A 21001-nucleotide genomic window follows, 5' to 3' on the forward strand; every position below is an offset into this window, starting at 1 on the left:
TTGGCTAGTATACCGACTCGAATAACTCGATCCGAACCCGGTCCGCACACAGACTAAGGACCCGAATGTGACCCACCCGAATGTTTATGATTGCATATTGAATGTTATGGCGTTATCCCTAAATAACTTGATAACAACCCACCAATAATTACTTGAACCCCGAAATAACGGGACCGACCCTTTTTTTTTGCAAACTCAAACATCTCAAACAGAAATTGACTCGACACGAATCTGACCCGATTGACTCGCTTGACGGGTCTAGGCTAGAAATTGCAACTTGGAACAACTTGGTCATATGGACATATTACATCACAAGCAAGATGATATGGACTGAAGCTAAATTGCAGCATTTTGGCCCATTTTAGTATTTTACTACACACGGCAGCATAGTACTCCTATTTTTCACACCAAAGACGCACCTCACTCAAACAAAAATTCACAAAAATACCATATTTCTGAAATTAATTACTCCGTATAATTTGTAATTATCACTTTAATTATTTCAATGTGATTTCAGTTTTATTTTGTGGGGGCAAATTATTTCAAACGGGAAAAAAATAAATTAAAATTATCAAATCAAGTAATTACTCCACCACAAATTAATTACCATTCGTACAAATTTATCCTACACATTCAAAATTTCCAACATTTTTTAATTTTTAATCAACTAAGTGAAAGTCACTAGCTTTTCTTTCACTTAACCTCTGAAGTTTCTAATTTTAACAATTGGTGCAAATTACTGTGTGTATTTGAGTGTCAATTTAATTGGGTAATTACTTAATTTTTGAATTGTTGATTTTATTTTGTGGGATTTTGTTGTTTTTAGAAGTTTATTATGAACTAGGGTTTTGTTTAATTTTTGTTGTTTGATTGTTACAGGGTGATTGGTGATACTGGGCAGTGGTTAAATTGGTTGCTGAATAGTGGGTAAAAGTTTGATTGATTGTTGAAGAGCTGGAAAAATGTCTATTCTTAGCAGATTTTTTCATAAGAGACCACCTGATGGTTTGCTGGAATTTGTTGATAGAGTTTATGGTGAGAATTTAGCTGTTATTTGATTGATAGTACTCTCTCCATCCCAATTATTTGTTTACGTTTGATTAAAATATCTCCGACAAAGAATGAAAATGGTAAACAAATGATCGGGATAGAAGGGGTATGATTTTGTTGATAATGTATTCATGTGTTAGTTTGTCTTATGCTCTGCATAGTTTGTCTCTTTGTGGATTAAGTGTGTAGTTAGTTTAATTATATTATCGAGGTTGCATTTGTGTGGAGTCGGGACCTTCACTTACCCTACTATTAGAGGGATTTATACTGTGAGTGTGGTATTGTTGACGTTGTTGCGTTTGTTGTTATCGAGGTGTTGGTATTATTGAGACTAATGTTGTTTGGACTTTGGAGCTTTAGCCGTATCACGACAAAATTAATGTATAAATGATCCTGTATGAGCTGCATTGTTGGTGGGGGTGTGCTGTATGCGGCTGTGTTGTTGACTAGTTTAGAGTTGTAGAGGGGCCGCTGAACCTTAGTGGTAATAGAGGGTATTCTTTTGTTGACAGTATAGGCATGATCATGTTAGAATTGGAAATGGGGGAAGTAGGAAGCATGAAAGCACAATTTGAATAATATAGTAGGGGAGCGGAGTTAAGTATACGTTAACTTGTGAATTGTGATGTAACCACTTGAGTAGTTGAGTGGCCATACAAGGAATGGTTGGTCGAAGAATTAGATTATACATAAGAAGTTAAGAGCTGCATCCATTAAAGATAAGATAGGGAGCATCAAACTAGGTGATGGGTGTCGGGTGATATTAGATGATGGTCGAGTGATGCACCCACCCATTTCGTCAATGAAGGGTGGCAAAGTGATGTCATTGTGGTGGTTAGGAAAGATCAAAAAGACTTGGATACTGTTGATTGAGAATGAAGTGGGTCTGTTTGCTTCCCTATGTTTCCTTGTTTCTTATTACTTTTTCCTCTTTTACTATTCTTCTTTTTTTGCTTACCCTCTTTTACCTCCATTTTGTACCAATTCTGTAATTTTTTAACTTCATATTGAAGGTTACATTTAGTAGCTTATCTTCGCAGACCTTAAATCAAATTCAGACTGAGATTTTGTTATAGTCCTTTTTGTTGTGGTATGTCACACTTTGTAGATTTGTGGAACCCTTATATCAGGAGATTTCACTAATTGGTCATTTTTTTCTTCGTCTTGCCTTGTAGTTTTTGATTCATGTTTCTCTACGGATGTTTTGCGGGATGGAATCTACCATATGTACCTTCACGGGGTTATAAATGAATTGCGTGAAGCATTTCCTCGTTCATCATTTCTTGCTTTCAACTTTCGAGAAGGCCAAAAGCAGAGTCAGTTTGCGGAGATATTGTGTGAATATGATGTCACAGTATTTGATTATCCGAGGCAATATGAGGGCTGCCCCATCTTGCCACTTTCATTGGTACATCACTTTCTTCGTGTTTCAGACAGTTGGCTATCTGGCCGTGATCAGCATAATATTATTTTGCTGCATTGCGAGAGAGGTGGTTGGCCACTGTTGGCATTTCTTTTGTCTGGTTTTCTAATTTTCAGAAAATTGCATAGTGGTGAAAAGAAAACACTTGAAATGGTCCACCGTGAGGCACCAAAAGGGTTTCTAAAGCTGTTATCTCCTCTCAATCCATTTGCGTCTCAGCTTCGTTATCTTCAGTATGTTGCACGGAGGAATTTGTCACCGGAGTGGCCACCCCCTGAGCGCTCTCTTTCCTTAGATTGTCTTATTCTTCGAGGTATTCCTAGCTATGATAACAGTAAGGGTTGTAGGCCTGCCATCCGTATCTTCGGTAGGAATCTTCGTAATAAGGATGGTCTTTCAACTCAAATGCTTTTCTCGATGGTCAACAAGAAAAAGAGTTTGAGGCATTATCAGCAGGTTTGTATTTACCCAAAAAAATCAAGGTTAACTTGTCTTCTTACTACCATCAGTTATTTTAATCTGAATGATTATCCACTGCAGGCTGATTCTGAAGTGATTAAAATTGATATACAGTGTGCGGTACAAGGGGATGTTGTTCTTGAATGTGTCCACTTGGACGTGGACCTTGAAAGAGAGGTTATGATGTTCAGGATAATGTTTAACACTGCGTTTATTAGGTCAAACATACTAATGCTCAACTCAGAGAACCTGGAAATACTTTGGGATGCTAAAGAGCGATATCCAAAAGGTTTCAGAGCAGAGGTATGTACTAGCCCCTTTATTCATTTGGAATTACTACCTTTTCGTTTTAGGACATTAGAAATAACCCACAAGAACACTCCCATAACAACTTTGGTCCAAATGTGAAAGTACATAGTAAATCCGAGAACTCACCTGGTTCTTTACTAATCATGCCTATTTGAAAACATAGGTTATATTTGGCGAAATAGAGAAACTGTCTCCTTTGAAAGAGCCAACGTCAGTGTTAAACTATGAAGAGAGGGGGGGATTGCCTATCGAAGCTTTTTCCAGGGTTCAGGAACTATTCAGTGGCGCAGAATGGGGTGAGAACAGTGATGATGCTACATTATGGTTGCTTAAACAACTTTCTGAATTACAAAACAGACTTAGTCCAAACACATCTCCAACTGATTCTGAAGAAGCATGTAGTGTGGCTGATAGCTGTGATTTTACGGAGCCTGATAACTTCTACGAATCATCAAACACTAGTATTACTGGAAGTAATTTCCTTGATGACCCCTTATATCAAGATTCTGCATCTGATGAAGCAAAAGATGTTCCGTCCTATCCTTCTGGAGATTCTCAGAATCTAACATCCCTGGAATCAGTATCACATCCACCGCCACCGCCACTGCCACCGCCATCAGCACTTACTCCACCAGTGCCCTATGTTGATACAGCTAAGAAGGATGCATCTTGCCCTCCTCCTCCCCCTCCACCACTTGGTTTTGGTTATTCTACGACGACAAATCTCCCGTCCCCTTCATCTCAAGCAAAGGCTTCTGCTTCTCCTCCCCCGCCTCCACCACCACCACCACCGCCACCTCTACTTTATAATAACTCTACAAAGCCTTATATCGCTTCTCCTCCACCACCACCACCACCACCACCACCTCCACCTCTACCTCCACCTCCATCTAGACAGCCTACTCAGATATGTATCCCAGCGCCTCCACCTCCGCCTCCACCTCCGCCTCCACCTCCACTTTCATCTAAGGCATGTATTCCTCCAAGGTCATGTCCCCCTCCACCTCCACCGCCCCCTCCACCTCCATCAAGGAGTGGTAGTCTGCAACAAATGCCTCCTCCGCCACCCCCACCCCCACCCCCACCTCCACCAACCCGCTCATGTCCGCCTCCACCTCCACCGCCTCCTCTACCTCCACCAAGGAGTGGTGATCGGCAACAGATGCCTCCTCCGCCACCCCCACCTCCACCTCCACCAAGGAGTGGTGGTCTGCAACAGATGCCTCCTCCGCCACCCCCACCCCCACCTCCACCTCCATCAACCCGTTCATGTCCGCCCCCACCTCCACCTCCTCCTCTACCTCCACCAAGGAGTGGTGATCGGCAACAGATGCCTCCCCCGCCACCCCCACCTCCACCTCCATCAGCCCGTTCATGTCCACCCCCACCTCCAACGCCGCCTCCACCTCCACCTCCTTCAATGAAAGGCAATTCGAAACAATTAGCTCCACCTCCACCGCCTCCACCACCTCCACCTTCTACATCTACAGGACCATCACCTCCTCCTCCTCCTCCACCTCCATCTAAAGGTAATTCTTCAGTTAAATCTGTGGTGCCACCACCACCGCCACCTGCACCTCCAGGAGCAACACAAGGATTAGGCCGTGGTGCCGTTCCTGGACCACCTCCTCCGCCTGCACCAAAGGGACCTGGTGCACCGCCTCCACCTCCGCTGTCTACTGGAAGGGGAAGGGCTTTAGGGCTGGGAAGCAGAAGTAGAGGCGCTGCTGCAATTTCTATTGCTCCAAAGAAAGCTTCATTGAAACCCTTACATTGGGTAAAAGTTACTCGAGCAATGCAAGGTAGCTTATGGGCTGATAATCAAAAACAGGAAAGTCAATCAAGGTATGTATCGCACGCCACCTGGACTTTAGTTTTAGTGTTTGAAATCTTTGAATATTAGTTGTGGACCTGGGTGAACTAGTTTCTTGTCCAGTTTCATACTCTTATCTGGTGTGCGCTTCTCTTTTTCTTTTGCTTATAGAAGTTTTGTCTCACAGTAAGTTAGAGTATGCCAGTTAACTTTTTAATGAAGTATTTATGTCGCCTGTTACTAGACTGGTGTGACTTTGGAATTAAGCCAACTCTCTATCCAACTGATTGGAACGCATGCTCTAGAGAATTTGTCACACTGCCTATTTTATGTACATTTTCTTTGTTTTTTTGGGGATATTTTAACGTACTTGTGAAACAAGGACTTCTAAATATTGAAGTTTGGATTGCCAACATGTTGCTTCAGTGCTCCAGAGATAGATATCTCAGAACTCGAGACTTTGTTCTCAGCTGGCACTGATGCAAGCGGTGGAGGTAAAGTAGGTGTTCGACGCGGCCCCAACATTAATAAGCCAGAAAAAGTACAGCTGGTAAGTAATGTGTAACTATAAGCATTTAATTTTGTGCTTGCAAATCTTATTTACATTTCCTTTTTTTTTTTTTCACATCGAAGACGCCACCCATATAAGACTCTGTCCTTTGACCAACACATGTGTACTACTACTAGTTGCATTGTACATTTCCTATCTACCGTGGACCTTATATCTTTTATTCTTTCCTGGTACAGTGATAACTATTAGGATATTATTTCTTGTTATAGGGGAAATCAGAAACGATTGGGGAGAGGAGGGAAGCGATCAGTTATCTAAAATTACTTGTTTAGGTAGAAGTTGAAGGAGCGAAAGGGGAGGGATTGATAGTTCATTTTTCCCTCACTCTGTAATATACCCAGTCCCTGCCCCCATTTGAAAGACTTGAAGGGAAAATGGAGCCTCACTCTTTCCCATTTGCTTTCTCCCTCTCCTCGATTTCTATCCACCATTGCTCTCCCACAATGTGTTAGTGTTGCTTCATTAAGGTTTGTCTTCTAGGAGACACTTTTGATAGAGACTTGATGTATTGTTTTTTTGTTTTTGTTTTGTTTATGTCCCTTTTTTCTTAAATGTTAGTCTAAGAGGGCTGTTCCATTGTTCCCGGATTTTATACTAAGTAATCTGTAATAGGTGGTGCTTTGGCTCAGTATCCCAGACGAGAGAATATCTTAACCATAGGGAACTCTACCACTATCATTAGAAATGGCTGACGGATTAAGTTAGTTCTGAACGGATAGTATCAGAAAATAAGACACTTGCATTTCCCTTTTTCTCGAAGAGGTAAAGAAACTATTGGCAGCAGACATTTTTTTATTCTGTTTGATTGCGACACGTGAGACAGATTTTTTCTCAAGACAATTTATGAAACTTTGTAGCCCAAGTTTACTTATGTTTGTTTGGGCCTCCATCAGTGCTCAGCCTATCTCAGACAAGACAACTTCAAATTTGAGATTGACTCCTAGCATATTAGGAGGCGGAGTAGGGGTATGGGATTACCTCCTCCATTGCTTTGGAGGCCGGAAATCAGAACCTGAAAGCGTGTATCACTAGACAAAATCAATATTGTATGTCCAGCCTTTCCCAACTCCCAAGTGCTATCATTGCGACCACAGTTGTTATTTCATAATGGTTAGAAGAACCAGACTTTGTACCCATCCCCTCAAGTTATCACTTGATATTTATAAGAGGAAATGTTTTAGGTTACATAGGTTTTTTTGTTTCTGATCACTTGGTTTAGATGTTTAATATTGTTATCTAATAATTGATTTTTCTTGGATTCCCTCTTACCTTGTATAGTTGTATCGATATATCAAGAGATTTTCAGATTTGGTGTTCTCTTACTGCTGTCTACATTCTTCCTTTGTTCTTTGCAGGTTGATTTGCGCAGAGCAAATAACTGTGAAATAATGCTCACGAAAATAAAGATTCCTCTTCCAGATATGATGGTAAAGCTCCCTCTTATTTTCTGGTAGCAGAATAACTGAACTATTAGTTTGGATATGTCTTGTTAGGTGTAAAGAGTTGTATTTTTGGATTTATGATGACACTTTCATTTATGCTTCCTGCTTTATTCATTGTTGCTTTCACCATTAGTTCTGCATTCATATTAGCTTCATCCTGTAAGTTCTGGTTAAATTTACCGATCAGCCCTTGTTGTAGCTGCTTGAATAATTTATTCTTTTTGTGAAATGAGATATTGCAATGCAAAGCAGCTATAAATGATGGTTTGGTGTGAACTTTAGATTAATATAGATTTTATTGCCAATCCGTTATCACCCCTTTTCTACTATCTGAAAAGTATTTTACTTGTTGACTTATATATGCAGAGTGCTGTCCTTGCACTGGATTCCTCAGCATTGGATATTGATCAAGTTGAGAATCTGATAAAATTTTGCCCTACAAAAGAGGAAATGGAGATGTTGAAGGTATTCATATTCTGGCTCTCCATGCTTAAAAATATTGGTGATTCTTTGTGATGTTGAGATTATTTCATCCAGTAATCCAGTTCCTAGTTCTGAATTTGAGTACAGATCCTTGTAAACTGGGGAAGTGTGCGGAATTTTCAAAATCAAACCCTTATGCAGTTGTGATCCTTTTCGTAAGCTTATCCACAACGCCCGAAGAAGTATTTGGACCCAACATGTATTTATAAAGCTGTCTTTCATCACAGAAAAATGTGTACTATGCCTAGTCATGATGCCTGTGTTATGTGTCAATGGACAGCGGTTTGCACCTTTTTTTCTTCGTGATTTTGCTTTCTCCTAAGGTTTAGGTTGATTGGGCTTAGGTTAGAGCAATGAGCTTATCCTTGTTCTGTATTTTTGACATTCACGTAACTTTTGGGTGGGTGATAGTGGAAGCAAATATAGGAAGTAGATGGTGGTCGACCACCTGCGTTATCACATGCCATCTCATTCTCTCATATTCTCTTTATGTGGTTACTTTAAGTTTGCTTTTGGACCGATTTTTTATGTAAGAATGTGCAAGTGAGCTAGGAAGTCCTACATTTCTCCAACACGCAAAATATGCCTAAAAGTAAGCTCAAACTATTGGCTGGGGTAGATTGAAATGGAATATGTAAACTAAGGTGACCAGAGGGCAGAGAGTATGATTTTTTTTTTAAAAGCAGTAGTTTGTATGATTGTATCATTCAAAAGTAGTTTCGACTTTGGACTTCGGAGGCTTATTTTAATTTTGTAACTGTTTGTAGTAAAATTGGCAAGGCAATGTTTTCATTTATTAAAGCTATTCTTTATGTACAATGTAATAAATTTTCTTATTATGGAACGACAATGATTTTTGGTTAAAACAATCTCCAACATGTTGAATAAGTTGCATAAAATTTACCTGATCTTTCTTGTTGCTGTGTTCTATGATTTCTTGACTTCTTTTACAGAATTATAATGGGGACAAAGCAATGCTTGGGAAATGTGAACAGGTAGTTTTCTTGGACTTGGACTTTTAAGCATGCTGTGCTACAAAGATAATCATCAATTCTGACACAATGCTTTCATCGCGACCATTTCAGTTTTTCCTGGAGCTGATGAAGGTTCCGCGAGTTGAGTCTAAATTACGAGTTTTTGCCTTTAAAATAACATTTTCAACTCAGGTATAAGATAATAATTTTTTTACTTGCCAAGCAGCCGTGCTCAGTATTCAATTTTTGATGTTATGATCAGTTGATGACAACTACCTGTCAATGATGCAGGTCAGTGATTTGAAAGGGAACTTGGACACCATCAATGCTGCTTCTCGAGAGGTTCTTAGCAACTCCTCAAATGACATATAATGACTTTTGTCGTTCTTTGTTGTATTTAGAGTTTAGACTGATTCTAGCACACTTGTAGGTTAGAGAATCTGTAAAGCTGAGGCAAATAATGCAAACAATACTTACTCTAGGAAATGCCTTAAATCAAGGAACTGCAAGAGGTATGGGTGTTCTTGACATCATTTTCACGAAAGATAATGCTTGACTCGAAATCACTTCTCTCAAAAGTTCTTAAGCAAGTCTTGTCTTGTGTATCAGGTTCTGCTGTTGGATTCAAGCTAGACAGCCTTCTTAAACTGTCTGATACGCGTGCAAGGAACAACAAAATGACCTTGATGCATTACTTGTGCAAGGTATGTAGTTGTTACAAATTAAAGAACCACGGCTCTGAACACAATATACGATTTGAGCAATAGTCAATCTAGTTCATATATACACTTTCTTACCGCTAGGATTTTTTTGGTGACATGGGTCTCTGTCTTGGCCAAATTCAAAGATACATTTTGATTCTTGAAGCGTTATAAAGTTGTCTGAGAGATATGATTGGTGATTCTGTTGGTCGAGACTAGGGGGCTGAGAATGAGATGTGGGAGTAATGGAGTACTTGTATATTCTAACTAATAGTGACCTGCAGTTAAAGAAATAAAAGTTCACAAGATTAAAAAAAGGTGTATTTGTAACACAATCGGATGTAATTTAACATTTAAGCATGTAATTGAATGTTATAGTAGATGTATTTGTTCTGGTTGTTGATGTTGTACGTAATTTGAATTACTGTTTTTATGCCATTTTAATTTAGGTTAACACAAGACTTACTTTTATGTAGAAGGTTCGTTTCATTGAACTAAGTTGTGAAAATATGTTTTGTGTCTAAGATTATGCTACTAAATTACTAATGCTTCTTTAGAAATGGTGAAATGTTCACATTTAATGCGCTACTTATGTAATAGCATGCAAAATACCTAACTACGTCCTACTTGTTAGTTGGTGTTGCTTAATAATACGTCTTCTTTTCATTATTATTTTGATGTGGATACTGATTATGGTGCTAATGTTCAGCTTTTAGCTGAAAAATTGTCGGAGCTATTAGATTTTGACAAGGATTTGGTGCACTTGGAAGCTGCTTCTAAGGTACGCAATTCCCCATTACTTCTGCTTCTGCAATAATGTCTCATCTAAGCCTGCTCTAAACCATCAATGTTTTGGTCATATGTTGCTTCTGTCAACCAGATACAACTAAAATCTTTAGCCGAAGAAATGCAAGCTGTGAGCAAAGGTCTTGAAAAGGTTGAGCAAGAGCTTGCTGCTTCAGAAAATGATGGGATTATTTCTGCTGGCTTCCGGAAGGTAACAGAAATTCTCGATCTTTGTTAACTTTTTTCAAGCTTCATACTGTTTGGTTAAATACTGTTATCGTTGTTCATTAGGGTCAATTTCGTGGTTTTGTTTTTTCTCTTCTTAAAAGAAGTGGATGATCGTGTCTTAAAGTTTGATGGAGTAGCTGATATTGTTTTATGTAGGCTTTGAAAGAATTCTTGGATACAGCTGAAGCTGAAGTTAGGTCTCTAACCTCCCTATATTCAGAAGTGGTAGGTCGTCCTCTAAAATTAAGTCTGATGTCATCTCCACCGTGTTTTTTTTCGTATTTAATTCTATTCTCGAATCTGACTTTATAGGGAAGAAACGCGGATTCTCTTTGCCAATACTTCGGGGAAGATCCAGCTCGATGTCCATTTGAGCAAGGTTTGATTCAAAGACCTTTCTGACAGTAGTAATCTTTTCCTTTTTTTTATTCTTCATACCAATGTACAGTTGCTACTTGTTATGTCCTTAATCCATAAGGAAACCGGGAAACGCACCGGCATAGGAGCCACATGACCCACGTCTACGGCTCCATTGCATGTGCTTAGGATGGTAGTTTTGGTTAATGCTACTACAAATGATTAATTAATATGGAATTAGCATAAAAATTAATATATGAAATATCTTTGTAGCTACTCCCTTCTCTTCTTTGGAATTGACCCGTTTTCCTCTCTTGGCCTTTAGTGGAATCGACTCATTTCTAAATTTGGCAATTTTAACCTAAAGTTTCAATTATTCTCACGCTCTTCAAAAGATGAGTCGTTAATTAATTGGAGAATTCCAAAGCAAATGGAGAATTCCGAAGAATTGGAAGGAATAATTAATTATCTGTTTCACTATCCTGCAGTAACTCAAATATTGTTCGTCTTCGTGAAACTGTTCAATAAATCCAAAGAAGAGAATGCCCAACAAGCAGAAGCTGAGAGGAAGAAACTGGAAAAAGAAGCCATGAAAGAAAAAACAGCGGGTGCTACTGCTGTGAAAAGGGAAGTCGATAGGTCCAAAATCAAAGCCCCGATCAGGAAACAAACGAGTTGAGCCAGTCCAGACGACCCAAATACAGCCAATATGATCTTCTTAAGTGAAATTCCCGTTCTCCAGTTCTTGGCCGGGTTAAGAAACTCGGGTGTCTAATCCATACTTAAAACGATTCCAACTGCGTGTTGGAGATACACAGTCAATTCCGATCTTTCTGTATAGACAACTCGGAAGTCAGGGGCGAGTCTGAGTCGAGGCAACAAATAGAAATTATAGGCCTTGTTGCAGGCTTCTGGGAATGTTTCCAGGCTTTTAGTTCTAGGGCTCTTTCATAGTAACCTTTGTCCTTCGTTCTGAATACACATTGCACGTCGAAGATAAATGATGCTTACTTTGTATAGTTTCTGTATTTCAGAATTAGCCTAGTATGTGAAACTGTAAATGTTCTCATTTTGTTCATTCCTCGCCCATTTTTCGTCTCAATTGGCTGGTCGCGGGTTTACCGTGCGTATCGTGCGTTATTATCCATGTGATGCATAATAAAATCATGAAATAAAGCACGTCCTCTAACTTAACTGATTCTTTACGTTTGACTAATTAGGGGCACAACTTCGTAAATAGTCTTAGCTAATAATATTCACAATCGTTCGTTTTATTTCGTTTTTTTCCAACCAAAGTCGTAAAACATTGACTGAATATGTTTTGAACTAAAAAACATAAATAATTATGAAAAGATATTAATATATTTAGTTTGTTATTACAATATATTTCATAAAAATTACTCAATTATTGATAGTGGATACCTCGGTTTACATTAAAAATTGAAATATTTGTGATAAAATTATTTTGTAATAATAATAATAATAATAATAATAAAAATAATTAATGCGAAAAACTATAGTTAAAGTATTGACATATGGATGTCAAAAAAAAATCACAAATTTGAACATCACAATTCTTGGGTAAGACGGGTATATCCCGTTTAAATTTAAAACGGGTCAAATTTGTTCCGTACAAGACAAAAGCAGAATGTGCAAAATATTTGTCGTCGTCTATTTTAAGTGACTGGCTATTTAACCGTTTTAATTTAAGACGGATTGACGACTAACTGTTATTTGCATCCTCAGTCAAATCTCTAACTAATAGACTGTCCTCTTTTTCTATCGAAAAATCGCAGGACAAAACCGCCAAAACCCTAGAAATTCGAAGAAGAATTAGCTGTAAATCGCAAGAACTACAAATCAAAAACTGGTAATTTCCTTTTCTCTTTCATATATCAATTCAGTTTTATTTGTATAAGTATTGTTGATTTAATTAGTATTTCAGTATGTAATTGTAGCTCTATGCCTCTACGTATCCCCAAATTCCCCTATTTTGAGTGTTTAGGGTTTCACAATCGGATTACGGTGTCGAATCTTTGCAATTGAGCTTGTTGTGAGCATGCTTTGGTGATAATGTGTGTAGGCTTGTTGAGTTTTGATCTTTAGAAGATGCGGATTACGGCGTCGGTTTATTGCGAACAAGCTTGTTATGTTAATGCTTAACATTATGAGAAGTTTGGAGATAATTTGGTTAGGTTTTTGAGTTTTGATCCTTAGAAAGCTGTGGATTACGGAGTCGGTTTAATGCGATTGAGTTTGTTCTGATCATGCTTCACATTTTAGGAGTTTGGGGATAATGTATTTAGGTTTGTTGGGCTTTGATCTTTAGAAAGTTGCGGTTAGTCGTAATTGGAGCTACATATACTCCCTCTGCCTCAATAGATTCTATAGAGTTGAACTTTTGTTCTGATCGAGATTTTGGAAAAACGTAAAGAATTAGTTGAGTCAGAGAGAGTAATACCCTGTAGGTGTTTGGATGTTGGGATATTGTCTTTTTTAGGTTTTGGGTGTGGATAATGAGGGATAAGGTGTTGGGAGTAAGCTGATAATGTGCTGTCCGAGAATATTTTGGTGGTTGCACAACAAAGATTTGTATCGAAACTCTTTATTGTACCGTTAATCAGGTGTGAGTTAATGCTCTGATTCCGGGGTTGAAGTAGATTATCTGTTATGAAAGGTTGGTTATGGTTTATCTGGCAGAATGGTGCCGATTCAGCAATTCTCTCAGTCTTAAACTTGAGTTTTACATGTCGTAAATTAAGTGACAGTAGAACTAAGATATACAAGGACCTAAGTTGTACAAAGGAAACACTAATACCATTTTTTGATTTTCTAAATTTCAAAGACGCTTAGTATTCTACAGCGTTTGGTCAGCTTCTCATGAGTGTCGTCTCTGCGAATGAGGGACATAATTGGTGAGAATTAATCATTTCAAAGACATAAGTTGTAATGCGACATGATATTGATGGTCATGGCTGAAGAAACACTAATAACGGTTTTTTTAATCATAACTTTACTCATATGTTAATGAATTATAAGTTTATAACTGTTAAGAGTTTTTTAGTAGGAATAATCTAATATTCTTGTTTTCTGCAGCCATTTTTAGGTGTTTCAGTCTCGTTTATTACTGCAAAATTTAATTATGGATCGTCCGCCGCATGATTATGCTGCTGCAATGGCATTTGCTCAGCAGCAACAGCAACAGCAACAGCAGGCTGGAAATTTGCCAGGACAGCAATTCCCATTTCCTCCACAGCATCAACAATTTCCTCCGTCAGTCCATGGTCCTCCTTTCCTACCTCCACACCCATCTGGCCAACAGTACCCATTTCCACGTCAGCAGCAACCACAATCACTTCATCCTCATCCTTCCCATCCTCATCTCCTTCATCATCAGCAACAACAACCTGGCCCATCTTTTCCTCCTCATGGGCCACCTCACATGGGTCCCCCTTTTCCTGGGGGACCATATGATTCTGCACCGCCTCCAGTTCCTCCACCTCATGATCCAGAGTTGCAAAAGCGTATTGACAAGCTAGTGGAGTATGTGGCCAAAAATGGCCCAGAGTTTGAAGCAAAGGTATGCGAAAAAGAACATGGCAACCCAGCTTATAGTTTCTTGTTTGGTGGTGATGGTCATGGATACTACCGCTATAAGCTCTATTTATTTACGCGGCCACCTGGCCCTTTTGGTGCCCCTTTCCCTTCTGGTATGCCTGTTATGCATCCACCACCCATGAATCCTGCTGGTGTTTCAGGGCCCATGATGGGTGCTCCACAAATGCATCAACCTGCATTCCCTCATTTTTACGATCAGCAACAACCTCATAGTCAACCTTATGTCGGTCATGGTCGGCCCAATTATGACCGCTCACCGAACATGTTGAGAGGTCTTTCTGGTCCACTTCCTTATGATGTTGCCATGGAATTGAACAATGTGCTTGTAAACCTATCTGGTACAAAGGAATCCATCAAAAGTGCTAAAGCATGGTTCATGCAAAGGTCTGCTTTTGCACCTGCTTTAGCTGAAGCATTGAGAGATAGGATCTTCGCTTTGGATGATTCTGAGAAGCAGCTGCACATAGTCTATCTTGCTAATGACATTCTCTTTGACAGGTATACTTTACTTTCAAGTTGCTGTATTAATTGATGAGAAATTCCCTGTTTTTTCTCGAAGGAATCATGTGCGATCTTAATTGCAAATTTTTCATTCCATTCTTGTTCTTTGCTGGTATATAAAATATATGACCAAATGTTGACAAGAATACTGTGCTACAGTTTTCATTTGCTCATAATTTAAAGGTGTAACTCAATCAGCCTCGTAGAATGTTAAAACAGTGAAATTCTCTTGCATTAACGACTATTTTTATCTCTGTGTTGTTTTCATCCCTTCATCGATTACCACTACCCAGCGAAGTTGTGTTATAATCTCATTAAGCACCTCTAGTACACATTTGCCAATGCTAAGTAAACTTCCCCGAGTAAATGCTACTGCCGTACTGAGCCTTATGCGATCTGTGATTTTTGTCTGCTTTTCTCTATTCTCTTTTACGTTTATATTTCTCTTCTTGACCATTTGTTATCTGATTTACAGCTTCCAACGTCGTGTCAATCCTCACGAACTTGATAATGAGGCTCTTGCTTTTAAACCTGTCTTGGGCGCAATGCTGGCTAGGATTTACCATTACCCACAGAATAAGGATGAAAATCAGTCTCGTTTGCAAAAGATTGTCCAATTTTGGGCATCAAAAGAAGTATATGACCAAGAAACTATTCAAGCACTTGAAGGTGAAATGCTTGCCGGACCATCGGCAAATTCTTTCTTGGGGAAGCCAAATGAGATGCCTAGTACACCTGTTGATCCTTCAGGTACTAGTCGGAAGAAAACTCCTTTTCCTTGTCCGCTTTTATTTATTTATTCGAATCCCTTGATAGACAGTAGAGTTTAACTTTCTAATGGAGGCAAAGATTCTCAGTTCCTAGGCTTAGGGTATGATATCGACGTTATATGTCAGCGTCTCACCACTTAATCAGGAAGGATTGTGGGGTTGCCCTTTGTGGTATTCTTACTATATTGTTTAAAAATCTGACCTTTTCATATTCAACTGAATTTACGTCTCCGCTGATTTTTTTTGGCTCACAGTTGTACTCTTATTTTGTTGTTGCAGGAGTACCTCACCAAACAGGAATCGGTAATCTTCCACATTGGCAACAGAACAAACCAAATTCTCTACTTAACCAGGATCAACCCGATCGACACGGCCCTCCGCTTCCACCAATGATTCCTGGTCAACAGTTTCTTCCACATACAATGCCTCCTGTTGTATTTCCAGGGTCCATGCCGTTAACTTCTGCTGTACCCCCACTAAACCAACAACACCCTCCAAATATGCTACTACAACCAGCAACTAATATCGGTGAAAAATTACCCACTTACCCTTTGTTTCCTCCAGGGCTCATACCTGGAATGGTAAAGAAACAACAGATAGGAAGCGGCGTGCCCTACTCTCCAATGAGCCCACTAGACATTCCCACTGTCATACCTCCATCTGATACCCCTGAATCTGAACTTTTGGAGCGTGTTTCCAAGTTCTTCAAGGAGATTGGAGAGGTAAACCCTTCAGAGGGGCCCATGAATGGGTCAGAAGGAAGATATGAAGATGATTATGAGAGACAATCTCCAGTGCGGAAGGGAGGAGCTTGTATTCCTCCACCAGCTAACTTGCAATCAGGTACAGACACGGAACCAGCATCGTTTGGTTCAGGCAGGTTAGGGCTCGGAGCAAGTTCGACCTCTGATGAGGGTAGCCAATACGATGATGTTTATAGTAGTTATCGCAAGAATCGAAGCAGCAACTACCATACCTCAATGAGCGTTAGAGCTGCAACGAAATGAGGCAAAGTAGAGATATTCCAACCCAAGGTTTGAGTTATTTTGTTACATCTCATTTTCTCTTTTACATGTTTCGGCTTTTATCTCTTTCTAGAGCCTTAATCTTTTTGCAGAATCATGTATGTTAGATTCTCATGCACTCATCCTATGATTTCAAGTACAGAAGCAAAACATTCCCTAAATGTCTTTCTCGTCACTCTTTTCTTTTTCTCCTTTCGTTTTGGTCTTGGCAAATCCCTTCCATCCATAATTTTTTTTTTTTTTTTTTTTTTTTTTTTTTTTTTTTTTGCCTTTCTATGTTTTCTTCCATCGCCCTTATCCCCCCGATTTCTTTCTACGTGAGAAGAAGACAACCAATCTAATAGCGAATAGCGAGATTAGGGGAGATGTAGAAAGAGAGTGATATGGTGAAGGGAATGGAGATAGTGTGTGGATTAATTGGAAGGTTATTGGCTGTGGTGGTGGGATAATGGTTTCAGCCCCGTGATGGCATCGGTGGCGTGCTTGTGAAGAATGGATGGTAGCAGAATGAGGATGAGGGACCAAATTCTTTACAAAGGTACTAATCAAAATATTTCATATATTTGCCTAAAACTTTTGGAGTTTTTGTGCAATGCAAACTTGATAATATAAAATAAAGGATATATGAAATTTGGTTTGCTCTGCTTAAATTCCAAAATTTAGAAACCTAGTAATGTGTGTGAACATACGCGATCAATATTTCAAAATAAACAAAACACAACCGAAAATGTAAATAAAAACATTGGAACTTTTATTTTGAAACTTAAACTTCAACAATCTCACCCCCACAATTCACAAACATGAATTTAGTCACACGTGTATCAAATTTTCATCACAATTAAGGTATACAGTAACAACAGTATTCAGTGTTGTATATCATCCATTTCTCATATCAAATATTATTGGGCTTTTAAAATATCGACATCAAACTAAAATCTAATTGAGCTTATTATGTGTATTGTTTTTGAGTTTCATTATCATTTTTTGAGCTCAATATTTATGTTAAAGAGTTCGTAAATTTTACAATAGAACAGATAACACAAAATCTCATTGAAAACGGCACGTATCCGTCACTTTGGAGTGACGGATACCATTTCCTCTCACAAATGACCCAAATAGAGGAGAGAGGGAAGCACATGGGGGTGCCCCCACCTTGTCCCCCCTATCCGTTTTGTGAGTGGCATTACCCGTCACTTGCTCCGACCCGTCTTCAGCAAGACTAACTGGACAGATAAAACATTACATTTAAGCTCAAATATTTTATTATAAAGTTTAAAAATATATCACCAAGTGTAGTACAACTGGTGGTATAGTCTACCTACCGCAGCAGGGTCAGCAGGGTCCTACAATGATGTCCCAAAACAGTATGCCGCTAGGAATCTCAACAATGCTGTTGCAACATGTATTATTATTATAAACTGGATGGTTCATATCAGCAATGCTGTTAGGTAGACTATATATTGGATAGTTATATGTTGGATGGTACCTAGGCTTCGGAGCTCCACTATAAGCCTCTCTCGTTCCACCACTCGCCTTATTGTACCAGTATAGTCTAGTGCCTCGACGATGCCTGATTAGAACCTCATTAGACCCACTGCTACAGGTGATTGGGACCACTCCTCCTTTAAAGTCATCTGAAATCGAAATGCTTAAGAACTTGAACCATGAATCCTGAACCCCATACTCTTTCATCACCCAAACATCAAAACGAGAGTCAACTCGATTCTCAAATAATGAGAACAAGCACTCATCGAATACACCAAAATCGAGGAGGGAGTTCTTGTGTGTTGGATCGTAATGGTATCGAGGCAATAACACGTTATCAGTCCACTTCATTTTACAAACATCAAAGCAACCGATACTTGCTTCCTTTGACGGGTTCTTGAATATCCAATGCAGCAAATGATCATTGACTAGGGCGCAGTGGCCGGTGTCGTGCCTTCCTTCCATGGTATCCACCGGTGCTCTGATATCCGATGCACTCCAGGTTTTGGTATTGAAGCTGTAAACCCTGGTGATCCGGAAATGAGCACCAGAACTATCATATTCATCGGTGACTAACACGAGTTTGTAATCGAGATTTATATGGTCAAACGCAAACCCGACACGAGGACCTGGTTTCGTGTTAAGGGATAGATGGCTGTAAGGGGTAAGCACGGCGAAGTAATCACTGAAGTCAACGACAAATGCGCAAAACATCCGCTTGAAGAAGCCTACGGCGGAGAGCGAGAACAAGCCTTGATAACATACGAAGTTTAAGAAAGAGTTGTAGAATGTACGGGAGTTGCAATCGTAGAACCTAATGTTGCTGTCATTTTGCAGGATGATGATGTCGTGGTCGTCAGAGGAGAGCGACTGGTGGTGGAGGTAGAGTTGGGCGAATTCACGAGACGAGATTGCAGCTTGAAACGATTTAGAGACGGATTTGAAGCGGACAAGGGATTTGGCGGGTAATCTTGGCAGGATTTCTTCAAATATTAGGTTCATATCCAAAGTCGCCATAGTTTTATCAGTAAGGAACCAAAAGGTTAATGAAATTTGTGTCTGCTGTCTTTCGTCGATCTAAATAGCGTTTTCTGGCTCCGCTATTACCGATCACACAATCGAAAGTCAAACAGCAAGAATGCACAACAGTTTACAGAGTAATGTATAATTTAGGGGTTTGAGAAAATTATTGCTGAATCGGCTTTTCGGACTAATTCCAAGAGACAGAAGGTTGTCACATTCATGACATGCTCGCAAAGTTATGAAGGGGACTTGTTATCCCTCAAAATGTTGACATTTTGTTCATTTTAAGTTAAGACCGTCTTAATGTTGTACCGTCGAAAGAGAACTTGAACAATCCTGTATCATTACATTACATACCAGGGCTGAGAAAAAAAAAAGTCTGACCCGTATTTTTAAACCGAAATCAAACCGAAAACCGAATTACGGAATTCGAATATTCGGTTTTTTTCCGGTGCAGATGACCGAACCGGATTTTTTACTATAAAAAAATGAAGCGGATTCGGTTGTAGAAGATTCAAAACCGAAGACAGTTTTTTTTAAAGAAACTAAAAATCAAAAATAAGTATTAGGTGTAAGTGTGTAACGCAAATTATTGACTTGTTGATTGATTCCACCTAATTTTTCTTGATTGATTCCGCCTAATTTTTCTTTGTGGTTTCTATGCATATGGTTGGTTGTTCATCTTTCTTGAAACCGGAGCGGGTAAACCGGTTTAAGGATCCGATTTTTTTTTTTTCCAAAAAAATCGGTTAACCGAATTAATCCAATTCGGATTCGGAAAAAAAAAAAAACCCGGTTATCCGAACCCGTTGCAAGACCGGAGCAGATAACCGGTTTTGCTCAGCCCGGTAAACACTTGGTTCCTAAGGATTTCCAAAATATATACCGCCAGGAAGACCAACACTACTACTGCTACACATATAAACTTGCAGGTTCGAAAAATCCGGAGCTCCTTTAAATATAGCCTCGCTAATCGTCCCACCATCCGCCTTATCGAACCAAAACAGTTTACAACTATGACGCAGTCGAATCAAAACCTTGTCGGAGTTTCGACACCAAGCAACCGGAACAATTCCCCCTTCAAAACCATCCGAAACAGGAACACTCAGCAAAATGACCCATGACTCCTGAACCCCATACTCCTCCATCACCCACACATCAAACCGATTCTCGATCTTATTCTCGAATGACGAGAATAAATATCCATCGACAACCCCGAAATCTAGAAGGTAATTCCAGTGAGTCGAGTCGTAGTAGTACCGAGGCAATAACACGTCGTTAACCCAATTTCCTTCACAAAGATTATAGCAACCGATTCTTCGCTTTCGCAACGAAGGCACCCAGAACAACCAGTGTAGTAAATGACCATCGATGAGGACCCCACCGTGCCTTTCCTCCACTGTATCTAGTATCTACGGGTGAGCAAATTTAGGTCCGGACCAGAAAAATGGACTGGACCGGACCATTTGGTCTGGACCAAACTCGGACCGAATTATTTTGGTCCGGTCCTTGTTCCTAATTTTTTCAAGGTTTGGTCTTCGGTCCGGTCCAAGACCGGTTAATTTAGGTCTGGATCGAATGGACCAAATTTCATGTTTTTAATGACGCAACATTAAAATATTATGAATCAAATTAATATTTTATCTTCAAAAAACATTATAAATTAGTATTGTCATTGATTTTCATAAAAAGAGTCGTCTAATTATTTAATGCATTTTATTTAGCAGAATTAAAATGTAATTATCGTATACGAAATAGTGAAAAAACTAATTTTAGGTCCATTTCGGTCCAAGACCTGACCGGACCAAATATTTCGGGTTTGGTCCGGTTCAAAACCGAAAGTTTTAGGTCTGGTCTTCGGTCCACTAAATTTTTATTTTCGGTCTTCGGTCCTGTCCGGTTTAGTCCGGTTCGGTCCGGTCTTGGACCGATTCTCAGCCCTAATTTGTATCCGTTGGAATTTCGCTCTTGATTACGCTCCAA

At 39.4% G+C, this 21001-nt stretch overlaps 3 protein-coding genes across 3 annotated transcripts; 2 read left to right on the forward strand and 1 right to left on the reverse strand.

Moving 5' to 3' along the window:
- The first annotated feature begins 371 nt into the window (after positions 1 to 371).
- LOC141593714 (formin-like protein 14) lies at positions 372 to 11674 on the forward strand. Its single transcript, XM_074414170.1, has 18 exons — positions 372 to 769; positions 880 to 1035; positions 2226 to 2929; positions 3014 to 3235; positions 3405 to 5086; positions 5481 to 5604; positions 6981 to 7052; positions 7434 to 7532; positions 8504 to 8545; positions 8636 to 8716; positions 8816 to 8866; positions 8955 to 9036; positions 9134 to 9228; positions 9935 to 10006; positions 10106 to 10222; positions 10396 to 10464; positions 10552 to 10618; positions 11085 to 11674. The coding sequence occupies exons 2-18, from the start codon at positions 963 to 965 to the stop codon at positions 11273 to 11275; spliced, it is 3843 nt and encodes a 1280-aa protein (XP_074270271.1). The 5' UTR covers positions 372 to 769; positions 880 to 962; the 3' UTR covers positions 11276 to 11674.
- A 657-nt stretch (positions 11675 to 12331) lies between these two features.
- LOC141593903 (SUPPRESSOR-OF-WHITE-APRICOT/SURP RNA-binding domain containing protein 1) lies at positions 12332 to 19283 on the forward strand. Its single transcript, XM_074414181.1, has 5 exons — positions 12332 to 12466; positions 13693 to 14712; positions 15191 to 15465; positions 15765 to 16519; positions 18833 to 19283. The coding sequence occupies exons 2-4, from the start codon at positions 13739 to 13741 to the stop codon at positions 16490 to 16492; spliced, it is 1977 nt and encodes a 658-aa protein (XP_074270282.1). The 5' UTR covers positions 12332 to 12466; positions 13693 to 13738; the 3' UTR covers positions 16493 to 16519; positions 18833 to 19283.
- On the reverse strand, positions 17843 to 19012 carry LOC141641328 (F-box/kelch-repeat protein At3g23880-like). The gene has a single exon (XM_074450016.1). The coding sequence runs from the start codon at positions 19010 to 19012 to the stop codon at positions 17843 to 17845; it is 1170 nt and encodes a 389-aa protein (XP_074306117.1).
- Positions 19284 to 21001: the final 1718 nt, after the last annotated feature.

This window comes from Silene latifolia, chromosome 1 (assembly GCF_048544455.1).
Source record: "Silene latifolia isolate original U9 population chromosome 1, ASM4854445v1, whole genome shotgun sequence".
Lineage (NCBI taxonomy): Eukaryota > Viridiplantae > Streptophyta > Magnoliopsida > Caryophyllales > Caryophyllaceae > Silene > Silene latifolia.